General features: G+C 47.6%; 1 protein-coding gene across 2 annotated transcripts in view; it reads right to left on the bottom strand.

Moving 5' to 3' along the window:
* Positions 1–13,659, bottom strand: part of SCFD1 (sec1 family domain containing 1) — a 1,005,810-nt gene that overhangs the window by 732,191 nt on the left and 259,960 nt on the right. For both annotated transcript variants that reach the window (XM_069638499.1, XM_069638500.1), the window contains exon 12: positions 8,635–8,725. In XM_069638499.1, the coding sequence (XP_069494600.1) occupies positions 8,635–8,725 (91 nt within the window). The remainder of the gene's footprint in view (positions 1–8,634; positions 8,726–13,659) is intronic.

The following is a 13,659-nucleotide window of genomic DNA, read 5'->3' on the forward strand; positions in this document are numbered from 1 at the left end:
AGTGATGTGGAATTCAGAAACCACCTTTGGGAGGAAATTAGGCTTCACCTGTAGGACAACCTTGTCTTTATGAAAAATTATATGAGGGGGTTTACAAGATAGAGCTTGTAATTCGCTCACCCTTCTAGCAGATGTTAAAGCCACTAATAAGACAGTTTTAAGGGGGAGAAATCGTAGCGAACAAGAGTGGAGTGGTTAGAAAGGAGTACCCACCAGGAAATTTAAGACTAAATTTAAGTCCCATAAAGGAACCGGGAAAGATCTTGGAGGGTAGACATTAGTTAATCCCTTTAGAAATTGTATTACTAAGGGTAATTTGAAATACGAAGGCTCCTCCGCAGTGCGCTTGAAGATCGATAGCGCTGCGAGATAGCCCTTGATAGTGCCAACTTGAAGGCCTGAATTTGCCAAGTAGAGTAGAAAGGATAACACCGTTGGTGTACCTCATGAAAAGGGGTCTATATTCTTTTCTATACACCAGCTGCAAAATTTGTTCCAACGGCAGCGGTATAAAGACTTTGTTCCTGGCCTTCTGGCTGAAAGCAACACTTCCATGATGTCATCAGGGAGGTCCCAATCCTTGTATCTCAACCTTTCAGAAGCCAGGCGTGAAGGTTGAGGGTTCTGATGTCTGGATGGAGAACCTGACCTCCCTTCTGTGAGAAGATTCTCCTTGAGTGGAAGACGAATTGGAGGGCAGACGGACATGTCCAGAAGGTCTGGGTATCACGTTCTCCTGGCCCAGTCTGGGGCAATTAGGATCATGGTTCTCCGGAATCTTCTCAACCTCCTAATCATTTGAGGAATGACAGGGACTGGTGGAAACGCGTGCAGGAGTGGAAACTCCCAGTCCACTACGAACGCGTCCCATAGAGCTCCTCTCGGGGGAAATTCCCTTGAACAAAACAGATCGCACTTTCTGTTGGTACTGGTGGCAAACAGATCCACTTGAGGGGTTCCCCAAAGGGCGAAGATCTCCTGAAGGACTTCCTGAGCTAGTTCCCACTCGTGGGAGACTGTGCCCTGCCTGCTCAGAGCGTCCGCCGTCAAGTTCTTCTCTCCGGCTAGGTGAACTGCCGATAGAGAGATTCCTTCTTGAATTGCCCAAAACCAGAGCTGCATTGCCTCTCTGCACAGTGGCAGTGATCCTACGCCTCCTCTTTTGTTGAGGTAGTGCATGGCCACTGTGTTGTCCGTCATTACCAGGACATTTTTCCCCTGTACAGATGGCAGAAAAGCTTTCAGCGCTAGTCTGATTGCTCTCAGCTCTAACAGGTTGATATGTAGTCTGGACTCCGATGGAGACCAACGACCGCTGATGGTCAAGTCGTTGGTATGGGCTCCCCACCCCGTGAGTGAGGCATCTGTGACTACTGTTATCTCGGGCCATGGTTGCCAAAACAGTTCCCCCTTCAAGATGTTTTTCTGGCAGGCCCACCACTGAAGGTCTCGAGGCACCTTGTCGGGAATCTGAAGGCGGTCCGTCATTCTCCCTGAGAATTGCGACCACTGAGTTCTCAGTGCCCACTGAAGAGATCTCATTCTCAGGCGAGCCTCTGGCACCAGGAAGATGCAGGATGCCATGAGGCCTGACAACCTTAAAAAGTCGAAGGCTGGGAGACGTTGGGCATTTTGAAACTTGGTGACCATCTGCAGAATATCTTGAGCCCTCACCTCTGGTGGCGAGGCTTTTCCCAGGGACGTGTCCAGGACCGCTCCAATGAACTGGAGTCTCTGTGATGGTATCATGTGTGACTTCTTTAAATTGAGGGAGAAGCCCAGTTTGTGAAGGAAGTGGCAGACATAATCTAGCTGGATCTGAGCTTGTTCTGAAGATACAGCTCTGATCAGCCAATCGTTCAGGTAGGGGTAGAGGTGGATCCCTTCCCTCCTTAGACTTGCAGCCACTACCGACATTAGCTTGGTGAAGACTCTCGGGGCGGAGGTCACCCCAAATGGCAGAACTCGAAATTCATAATGAGAGCCGCCAATTGCGAACCTCAGGTATTTCCTGTGTTTGAGATGGATTGGCACATGGAAATAAGCATCCTGGAGGTCCAGAGATACCAGTCAGTCCTGGAGCTGGAGGGCCTGAAGGATCTGAGAGAGAGTTACCATCTTGAACTTGTCCTTCCTGAGGAACTTGTTCAATTCTCGTAAGTCCAAGATAGGTCTCAGTCCTCCGTCTTTCTTCGGTATGAGAAAGTAGGGGGGAGTACCAGCCCTTGTTCCTCTCTGCTACAGGTACCGGTTCTATGGCACCTTTCTCTAGCAGGTCTACAATTTCCTGCAAAAGGAGCGGATCTGGAACTTTCAGAGAGCTGTTCACCGGTGGATGACTCTGAGGGATGCGTAGAAAAGGAAGGCAGTAATCTTGGGCAACTGTCTCCAATGCCCAAGCATCTGACGTGATAGCCTGCCATTCCACAGATGTTGAGTTAACCTGCCCCCTACTGGTGTTTTGTGAAGAGAGTCCTCAGAGCGGTTTGGAGGCGGCTGATGCAGATGCCGAGGGTAAAGAGGTACCTGCTGCTGCTGCGGCTTTTGTGTTTTTACCCCGTCCACCTCGGGTGAATTTCTTCTGATCCCTTTGAACCGGCTGTCCTTGCCCTTTCCGACTGGTGAATAGAAGCAAAAGGACTTACCTCTCCAAGAGGTTCCTTAGGGGCGATATGGTGTCTGACGGATTGCAGCTCCTAGGGATTTTGTTGCTGCCTTTGATGTTTGTAGTTTTTCTAAACTGTTATCCGCCTTCTTACCAAACAAATAAGAGTTGTCAAAGGGCATATTCAAGAGTCTGCTTAGCACATCTGGAGCAAAACCAGACTTTCGCAACCAAGCAAATCTCCAGGTTGTTGTACTTGCCGCCATGGCCCTGCTGATGTTGTCAGCAGAATCGATGCCAGTCTGAAGGGATTCTCACATTGCGTCCTTACCATCCTTAATGATGTTGAGAAACGCTTCCCTTTCTTCTCCCTCCGGGAGGCAGTCAGCCGCTGATGAAGCACACTTCCAAAGTGTGTGGCTGAACCTTGCGAGCGTACAAGTAGCATTGATGGATTTCAACGCCATACTACATGCGGAAAAGACTTTTTTGGCCATAGAGTCATATCTCTTATCATCCCTGTCCTGTGGAACAGTAGGGTAAGCCGATTTACTACCTTCTGAAGTAGCTGCCTGAACAACCAGACTCTCCGGAGTTGGGTGTTTGGATAAATATTCAGGGTCAGCAGAAGACACCCGATATTTAGCTGATCATTTTTTGTTAACCGCCGGGATTACCTCAGGTGTTTCCCAGTTTGCCAATATTCTCCTTTGTAATGCCGCATGAAATGGCACCACAGGATCCTCCTGTGGACCTTAGACCAAGATGTCTGTGAGGTCGTCTTGCTGAAAAGCAGGTGAGGGTGTGGACCATCCCATAAACTCTATTATCCTTGCCATCAAGGTTCTATAAGGGGTTTCAGCATGTTCCCCTGGGTCTGATGTGGCAAATTCCACTTCTGGGGAAGCGTCCAACCCACTTGCTTCCTGTAGGGTTTCATGGAGGTCTTTCAACCTACCTTCCTCAGAGGTAAATTCCTCTGGTGCAGGAGTTGCAGTACCCTGCAACTCAAAAGGTCTTTCCTGATCCGAATCCTCCCCTTCTTCATAAATAGAAGATAAGACCCTGGAGTGATCAGGTCTTGAAAATGGTATAAATCCCATTTCTAGAGCAGAAGGAGCAAAATTCGTCATGATTGGCTGAGAAAACGTCGACATCGTCGCCGCGGACGTTAAAGGTTTCGAAGCCATCGAAAAAGGCGTTGAGAAAGGTGGTAGAGGCCTCGATGAACTCGAGAGTATCGGGATTCTACTCGAGGTTGTCGACGACATTCTCGTGCTCGAGGCTCTGGGTATGGCCACTGGCTGTGAGGTGGCCGTGGGCTTATCCTTTCTCGACGTCGAAGACAGCGTCATCTCGACTGGCCTGTGCGTCGAAGAACCCTTCGATAACGGCGTCGATGACGCCGATCTATGTTTCGAAGGGATCTTCGACGATGGCTTCGAAGGCGCAACTTTGCCTTTACTCAAGGGTTTGTGACGCTCTCGAGTGGCTTCTTTCGCTGGGTACTGCGACTCGCGACTTTTTGATTTTTCGGGTCTTTCACCCAGGGTATCACCCTCAGCAGTCTTCGAGGGGGTCGAGGCCGCTTTCTCAAAGACGCTTAGCATCTTTTTCCTGAATTCCTCCCACTCAGCCTGAGAGCTATGTTTTGTGGGGCAAGAGACCCTTTTTGGGGAAACGGAAGACGAAGACGAGGAAGGGGATCTTCGACGTCTCTTTTTTGAATGCTTAGATCTCGAAGAGTGATGGGAAATGCCTCGAGACCTAGAACGAGAATGTCTTTTGTGATGGCGAGGAGACGAATGTCTCGACTCCGCCGAGGAAACTTTCGAAGAAGTTTTAACTGCCTTACCTCTCTCGAGCTTCCCCTTATGCTCCTTCAAGGCTTTCGCCGTCATGGACATGCAGTCCTCGCATTCCGAACAATGGTGCTCGATTCCCAGGCACCCCAAACAGATTCTGTGAGAATCGGTCAACGACATTTTCTTTCCACAGTCTCAACATTTTGTGAAGCCGGACCGTGGAGTCGTCGGTTCGGGTGAGGAAGCCATCGAGTACGAGTCGGTATTCACGAGGAATATATTGATATATTTGACTGAAGAACTGAGCAACGATATTCCGAGGCCCCATGAAGCACGGAAAAACGGAACTGAGCAACGGAAGCTGCACAAGTCTATTTATATGTGTGGTGACGTCGGCGCCGATACGGAGGCCGTCGAGGGACATCGGCTCGAGGGACGTCGACACGCAGCGCCCTCTACTGAAAAAAAAATTCCGAGGCCAGCGAGCTGGGAGATGATCTATCAAAGATAAGGAATATGTCGGAGGACACAATCCCTTCGAAAGTCTACATACTTAAAATGAGCCGAAAAGGGTAGCAATAGCAGGACGTCGTCGATGTAAGTCTCCATGACCACCAATACAAATAGGCCAGTGATCCATGAATAAAAAAAGAAGAGGTCAAAAGCAAAAAGGGTTAAGATGGATTTCCAAAATCAGCCCTGGTGGGAGGATTTTGTGAGGGTAACCTATTTAAGGATCAACGGGCAAGACACTGAGAGGTTAGCCAAAATCCAATCAAGGCAAGGTAGCTGAGCAGTCAAGCCTAAGTCTCAGGAAAGGTGTGAGCGGGGTCTAGGGCTCCAACGAGTCCACACAAACACTATTAATTCCAGTTGGACAGTACGTATATAGAAATGTGTGAGAAAATAAAGCAAACGTTCCACAACAACTGAATAAAATGGTAGATCGAGCATTGGTTTTGGCAAAAAGACACATAGCTATGAGCTGGTTTAAAGCTGAAGGCACCAATAGAAGTCCGGGCTAGATGGAGATGACGTATACAAACATGAATATGACAAACAGGACGGAATGGGCGATTTACCTTAAAGGCTTGCTGTACCCCTCGGACGTTAGGCCCCCATGAGAGCTTTAAAATTGGTTCTTAAAAATTTGTGAGAAGGATCAGGAGTACTCAGGAATCCCAAAGTATTGATATATCAGATTACCCAGAGAAAATAATAAGATTAGGATTGTAGGGGTGTAACGGGTTATAGTGAGGGTGAATGGATAGTCGTGTGGGGAGGGGGTTGTGGGTTGGAAGGGTTTAGTTTCTATGGCAGTGATACTGAACTGTAACATGGTATGCAGTTGAAGATAGTTTGTTTTCATAAATGCGAATAAAAATATATACACAACAATATCATCAGCCAGGCTGGAGGTTATCGCCAATCACTAGCCATGCAACATTCAAAGAACTAGCGGCCATTCAATCCTGGATAGTTGCCAACTCCCTCATGACATCACGCATTCAAGAGTGTGATTTAGGCCACACGGGAAACCCATATAGAGCATAAACTTGTTTCCTATTCACACATCCTTCCTCTGTGCAAAGTCAGGAAAAGGTAATTACAATACATGGTTGTTCCCTGGACAGATTTGAAGATCACCACCAACAAAGCGAGTGGTTCAGGGCACAGGGCTTAAAAAGTAAAGAAGTAGCCACTTTGACTACTGTGAAGACAATGGAAGCTTTTGGGGCAGAATTTCATTTTTGGGGTTTCCGACTCAATAACTTTCAGAGTACACTAAACATTTTGCTGGCTTCCTTGCTCTCTGACTTTTTGTTTGTGACCAGAGGGAATTGTACTGTGCCCCCCCGCCACTGCAACCCTTTATCTGGTATGCTGCTCTTAGTAGCCCCATATGATGTGTAGGCTAGGGGTGCTTTTTAAGCACCCCATTTTTAGGATTAAGCTGGTGGCAGCAATGAATTCATTTTGGCTTGGCTTCACCAGGGGCCTGCTCAGCTAACAAAGTCAGCCAACAAAGAGACAGTCACAGACATGTCATTCAGCAGCTTAAGAACAGCAAGAAAGGCTGCGGTTCTAGCCTGGATGTGCAAGGACAGCAAAGGAAGACGTTGACCCCAGACAGACTCACAGACCTGCTGAACTCCGACCATACGGACTAAAAAAGCACAGGCAAAGAAACGGCAGCTCAGTTGACTTCTGATCATAGATGGAGCAATGGTGCCACAGGTCACGGTTCACAAAAAGTACTGCAGGACACATCACTGGAGGTCTACACGCCGGGAACGGTGGGAGGACAGCACCAGGCTGCCATTGCTAAATATGGGATTCCAACAAAAGGTCTAGCAGAGGCAACAGCCACGCCGGGAAGCCAGAAGGAGGTGGTGCTCAGATTCTAGGGTGAAGCAGCACATGCGAGCCATAGAGGAGAAACACATGCAGGCCAACAGTTCCTGCGGCTCCACTTGGTCAAGGGAAAGGAGCACTATGCAGGGTCCCTGCTGGGGCAGAGCTTCTCTGACTAGTTTCTTGGCACCCAATAAAAGTCTGCTGTAGCGTTTCAGTCGTCCACCTCCGTCCAGTATCCTCGCTGGATGCTTCCGGGTCAGGCTGCAGCAGTTGACAATGTACTGATGCCAAGTAGTCCCTATTATGCCCAAACCGGAGGGTAAAAGATGACATTCAATCATTTGGCAGGCAGCCAAGTCAGTGCTGGCCAACACATAAAAACGTTCCTGGGCAGCTTTCCTGGGCAAACTCAGTGGCTGTGGATTCCAGAGGAATACCAGCCAGTTACCCCACTAAAGTACCACCAAGGACCCCCACACAGTTCTTTGTCAGCTGCTCGCCAGATGTCACAGCAGGAAATGATCCCGCATGTCATTCCCGGTGTCAATCACTAGCACAACAAACAGTTGCCTGGCTACTGGATTTTCAAACAAGAGACAGCAGTTTAGGAGCCTCCAGGAATAAAAAGGTTTCCTACAAGCCAAAGTGGTGACAACGTCTGCATCCACCATTTTAAAGTACACTGTCACCAACCAGAACCAGTACAAGTATCTGGGTCAGGATAATGACCCAGGCAGACTACGGGGCATTTTGGCCATGGGTACCACCTTTGGGGTTCCTATAAGGATCCTCAAAGGGCCAAATTCATTTTTGAGAGTATATATATTTTCAATATTGATTGTGTTGACTATTTTATTGTAAGCTCCTGTGGGCCTAAGTGTAACATGAGCTCAGTCAACGCAACCCCACACAACACTCCCACCCCCTGCTTAGGAGGGAAGCTAGACCGCTCTCTCTCAAGTTATCATCGGCATTTCTTTGGACTAAACTGGTGGTTAGTTTGTGCACACATTATTGGACTCGTTTTCTGATCCCCCTTACAGCCGGGTGGCTTCAGACATACCAACCTAACACTAGTCAAAGGTCTCTAATGGGGACATCAGAGTGCATCCCGGATGGAGCTGTCGATTCCAATTCGTCCAGGATACTGGGTTGGTAAATCAGTCACAGAAAAAAAGGCAACCCATATAGGGCCCCTTGTCAGATGTCCAATCTAGGACCTTCACCTTTACAGTGCACTCCTGCAGCCCATCAATGACCCTGCCTCACTGCCTCATTGTTTTCTCCTATTGAGGAGTCACAATGGCTCATCAACTCGGCGTTTCCCTGGTCTACTTTTACATATTGTTCTAGTTCCGTCTCTTTCTGCCTGCATCCTCATGCCGGTGGCAAAAACTCTGGCAGCGGCCTAACCATTCAATCCAACCATACAGGGGGTTAAAGACAAAATGTACCACTCTTATGCCATCGTTTATTTTCCAACAGCATTAGGATGCTGGCATAACAAAGAATCATGTCACAGTTCCTTTAAGCTCCACTATTGAGCAGTCACTTTTTCTCCTCTCGACTGTGTTCTCTACTTATCACCACGTTTTCAGATCTAGTACCATGTCCACCTACTGCTCCATTTCCTTGTGAGCATGCACACATCCACACGAGTGCACACACAAAAACACATAAGGGAAGCCTTGGGCCACAGTCTGCTGTCTGTACTCATGACCGCTCCCTCCCCTTTAACGAATGAGAAAAACAAGTAGAATGAAGATTTGAAACAATTCTCAATATGGTCTGTGGAGCTCAGCACATAATGACCCCAGGCCTGCACATCCCATCCCCTCTGCAATGAGATATACAAGACGGTCATACCATTATACACTTCAGCCGCTTCACTTCATCCTCCTGGGCCCTGTAGGATTCCAGCTCCTGCTGCACAGACTCTGCTACCTCTGGGAAAGGGCTGTGGGGGGGGGACAGCACAGACATCAAATATCACAATTACTGGTGCTAAACCGCACAATTTTTGCACCCTGCAGGACAGATCACAGGCATCACAGATAAATCACAGCTTCTGCACTCTGCAACATGAATCAGACACATTACATAGATTCTAAATAGCATGGCTTCTGCACCGAAGAAAGAAGAAAACAGAGCAGAACACAGTGGATTATTTACAAGTGCTCTTATGTAAAAACGAATGACCTTGCGTGCAAGTACTCCTTTGTATCCTCTATACAATGCTGCAGCGGCAGCACATGCCCTTCAGCAATAGCCTTGGTACAGGTTTGGGCAAGGGGAATTGTCCACATGATTTGTGGTCATGCTACTTATTCTGGTTTTTGGAGTCTTGGGACCAAGATGGATGCCAAACCGAGAAGTTCACCACAAACACACATTTAAGGAAATAAATGCAAGAATGGGCCAATTTAAAGTGCAATGAAAATGTCCAAACAATCCGGCCAGGATCATTCTTCTCCTGGTTAACTGGGCCATCTCCCCCTCTCCCCTCTCAGTCCATCCCGGCCTCCAAAAACAACCTTATCTGTCCTAACCATTCCAAAGAAGTCTTATCACCCTTTTCCAAGTTTCTGGTTCTTTGGGGATTTAGGTGTTTCCAAACCCCTCTTTTGTTGACTGTTTATAGGGTTCTATGTGATCATCTTGAATATGAAAGGCTGCACACAAAAAAAGCCAGATTATTTTTGGACGATTTGATTCAGCCTTTAATATTCAAAATACCTCACTCTTACCCCACCTCCCCCTTGAAACCCGGGGGTTTCACCCCAGAGCCCCCTTTAACCCACCGGCCTCTACACACACACACCTACACACCCACACACACACACCTACACACACCTACACACACACCCACACCCACACCCACACCCACACACCCCGCCCCCCCCCCTGCCCCCCCCCAGCCCCCCCCCCCCTGCCCCCCCCCCCAGGCGCGACAGGACACAGAGGGAGAAACAGGAGGAGGACAATACGATCTTACTAGGCCTTGTGTCATTCAGAACTAGACAAGTATGAGAAAGAGGGGAGGGGAGCAGTGCCAAGAGGGTGTGGGGTGAGGAGAAGTGGAGGTGACTCAATAAGTGCTGCCAGAGGGTGTCTATTAAGTGCAAAGAGAAGGGACTGTAGGGTTACAGATACAGACCCTTAACTGCTGAGGGAGCACAGAGGCAGTACAAGGGCAACTGGATTTTTTTATTTTTTAAAATTTTATTGATTTTTCAACAAACAAAACATAACCATCACACCCGACATTTTCAGTTACAAGCTTCTTAGCATACATTTGCATATTCTTTATTACTGTCTTCTCCCCTACCCCCACTTTAACTCAAGCTTCCACCTCAGTTTTTCGGATTTCCCTTCTCTTGGGGTTAATCCCTTTCGCCGTTCTCGGATGTGTCATATTCACTGGAATTGGCATGGGAGGATCCCAACAAATTGGCCATCATTTGGCTCCATGCTATCAGAGGTCCCACTTCATCATCCTCCCCTATGCTGGCTGCCTCATACCATACTACTGTCTCAACGTCTGCCCATTTCAGGAGATCGTTCCACCATACCTCTAATCTGGGTCTGTGGGCTGCTTTCCAGCTCATGGCTATTCTCCTTTTGGCTAGTATGTAGGCCAGGTCCTTGAGTTTGCACACATGTTTCAGGTTACGTGGCCTGGTAAATCCCCCCCATCCTACATGCCCACACAGATTCCACCTCTAGCCTCCGGGCACGCCCAGAACATATGGATCATCCCGGCATCCACCTCCCCGCACTTGGGGCATTTTTGTACTGCTGTGCTTCCACATCTAGAAATCTTTCAAGGGTTAAGGAACGTCCTATGGGTGACATATAACTGAATCTGCTGCAGCCTGGCATTTCTAGACACCTTTTTATGATATCTCTGAGCTCTTTCCCATTGCCCATCTTGCATAGGTTCTCCCGCTTCCTCCTCCCAGTCCTGTCTCAATTGGAGCGGCTCCTTACTCACTCTAGACATCACCAGCTTGTAAAGCCGGAATATTTCATGCCCTTCCTCCGAGATATCATACATCGTTTCTATAGCTGTGTCTGGTTGTTCTGCCGTGCTATTTCGGACCATGTTTCCTTCACCCGTTTAACTATTCTGGTATATATGATGTATTGCCCCATATGTACCCCAGTTTCATCTGCTATCGTTTGGAGGTCCAGTGCCTTCCCCTCTTGCCATATATCTCCCAAGGTCGCTATGCCTACCGGCTCCCAGTGTTTACCGATCCCTTTCTTTAACTGCTCATCCGCCCCATGAGCGCCACAAGTGTCGCCTGCGGGGAGCATGTGGTCGGGTTTCCCATAGCTCGGCACGCTTTGTGCCATGTCTTCCAGCCCAGTTCCAGCAATCTCTATCGCCCATGCAACTCTGGTTTGGGTAGCCATATCAGTTCCTTCAGTAAGTAGGGGTCGCATTTGCCCCTCAGCAGTCTAGATTCTGCTGTCTCATCTTCCAACAGCCACCTAGTGACGTATTGTAACTGCCCTGCCAGGTGGTATATTTCAAAGTTCGGCAGGTTTATACTCCCTCTGTCATACGTATTCTGTAATTTCCATAGGACCACTCTGTTTCTGGAGTTATGCCACAGGAAACCTCTGCATAAACTTTGGAGTTTAGTGAAAAAGCATTTGGGTAACATGTAGGGTATATTTGCAAAGAAATGCAGGAGCCTAGGCAGGACCACCATCTTGAGCAAGGCCACCCTTCCCATCATGGTTAGGGGGAGCTTCGCCCAGAACCCCATGCTGTTCTTGATGCCTTCTACTGCCCTTTCCGTGTTATATTTGTGCTCATCTGCTATTGTTGGTAAATGTTTATCCCCAGGTATCTGAATGTTTTGATCTGCTAGGCTATCTGCAGGATGGCAAGAACAAAGTTATGGCAGAAAAAGTCACGAGTCCACAGCGCTTATACAGTGATTAAGAAAATAAACATCAAGGCTGCGGGTATCTGGGCGGTGTGGGTGTACTGCCAATATACATCCACAGGAATAGCTGAAGAAAAACAAAGATGTTCCCAGTCTCACTGCGCCAAGACATTATAATTAGTTGTTTGTGCAAAGAGAAGCCTTTATTGTTTGTGCGAAGAGAAGCCTAACACGTGTTTCAAGCTGCATACAGCTTTTCATCAGAGGCTTAGGTTGCAGCAATAAGAACTCCACATTTAGAGTAGGACAATGCCAGATACAGTTCTCGAAATGCCTCGCAGTTGCGGAAAGCTCAATGACCGTTTGTTTCAGTCTACTCGTGTTACCATTGCAGGATGGGTAGATTTTCCTGTGGGACTCCTCTGTATCTCTCCAAGGGGAACATGCACGATTTTTTGAGGTTCACCGATATGCCCGAGAGATTCGCGTAGCGTCCCATCACCTCCAAAATATATTGCAAATTTTCCCCTGGGTACCGCAGGTATAGCAGCATATCATCTGCATACAATGATATCAAGTGAGGTCCCCCCTTGGTGTAAACCCCTATTTCTTCGTATTGCTGTCTCAGATAGATCGCTAATGGTTCTAGTGCAAGGATGTTCAGCATTGGGAACCATGTGCAGCCCTGTCTAGTGCCTCTGCTAAATTGCCATTCATCTGAAATATCGCTCCCATTTTGACCCTGGCTGTTGGGGAGATATACACCATTTTCACCCGCGCAGGTACCTTGGTCCCATCCCATATTCTTTCAAGGCCACCATCATCCAAGGCCACCTTACGGAGTCGAAGGCTTTCACTGCGTCTAGCGAGACTATTGCTATTTCACTTGGGTTGCCCTCTGTCTGTTCTATGATCTGGTGGAACCTCCTGTGATTATCGGATATGCTTCTACCTAGGGCATATCCAGTTTGATCAGGATGTATGAGTTTATTTATAACCCACTTGAGTCTATTCGCCAGCACAGCTGTGAGAATGTTACCGTCCTGATTTAGCATGGATAGTGGTCTGTACGACACACAGTCTGTGCTTGGCTTGTCAGGTTTGAGGAGTGGAATAATTACCGCCTCCCTCAGAGATTCCGGCAGTCTCCCTTTCTCGAAGGCCTCGTTTAGCATTGCCAATAGCGGGGGTAGCACTTCTTGTCTATACGTTTTGTAGAATTCGCTGGGGAGCCCGTCTGTCCTAGGGGCTTTGCTCGTGGGCAGATGTATTACCACTGTCTCCAATTCCTCTATTGTGATTGGGGCATCAAGGTTCTCCCAGTCAATTTAGGTAATCCTATGTCTTCTAGCATCTCCTGTGTCTCCTGCACTGGCGTCTCTCCTGCATCTTCATAGAGGTGTTTATAGAATCTATGGAATCCCTTGTTCACACTCTCCTGGGTATTCCAGACTTGGCCCACTTCTCCCGTAATCTCCCTAATCGCTGGTCTTGGTGTCTCATTCTTGTATAGCCATGTGTTACGATTTGAACTGGGATTTAGAGACACAGACCACCAATGTAACTTTCAAACAAGACTTTCTTTAATGTTTCAGAGAAAACAAAACGAGAATAAAAATAATAAAGAAATAAATGAATAACCAGAACAAAGGATACTGTAGAGTGTTGAGATCTTCTCTCTAGTATCTTTGGACGCCTCAGATCTAACCACCCAACACCAGTGGTCTTCTTGACTTATGTACAACTGGTACCAAGTTCGTTTGGTTATAGTGCAGCAAATAATGTCACTCTGGGATAAAAAGAAAGTGAGGACTCTTCTGGTATGGTTTGAATTAATTATAGTCTCTTGCTCACTTCACTAAATCACTCCTATAAGTCTTTGGTTGAGCAAGCCCTTCCTTGACTCTTCCCAATATTTTAACTCTTGATTCTTATGATAGTAATAGACTCATATATCATATATCGCCCATAACCCTCTTCTCAATATTGT

The sequence above is a fragment of the Ambystoma mexicanum genome, chromosome 14, assembly GCF_040938575.1.
Source record: "Ambystoma mexicanum isolate Mex_15411 chromosome 14, UKY_AmexF1_1, whole genome shotgun sequence".
NCBI lineage: Eukaryota > Metazoa > Chordata > Amphibia > Caudata > Ambystomatidae > Ambystoma > Ambystoma mexicanum.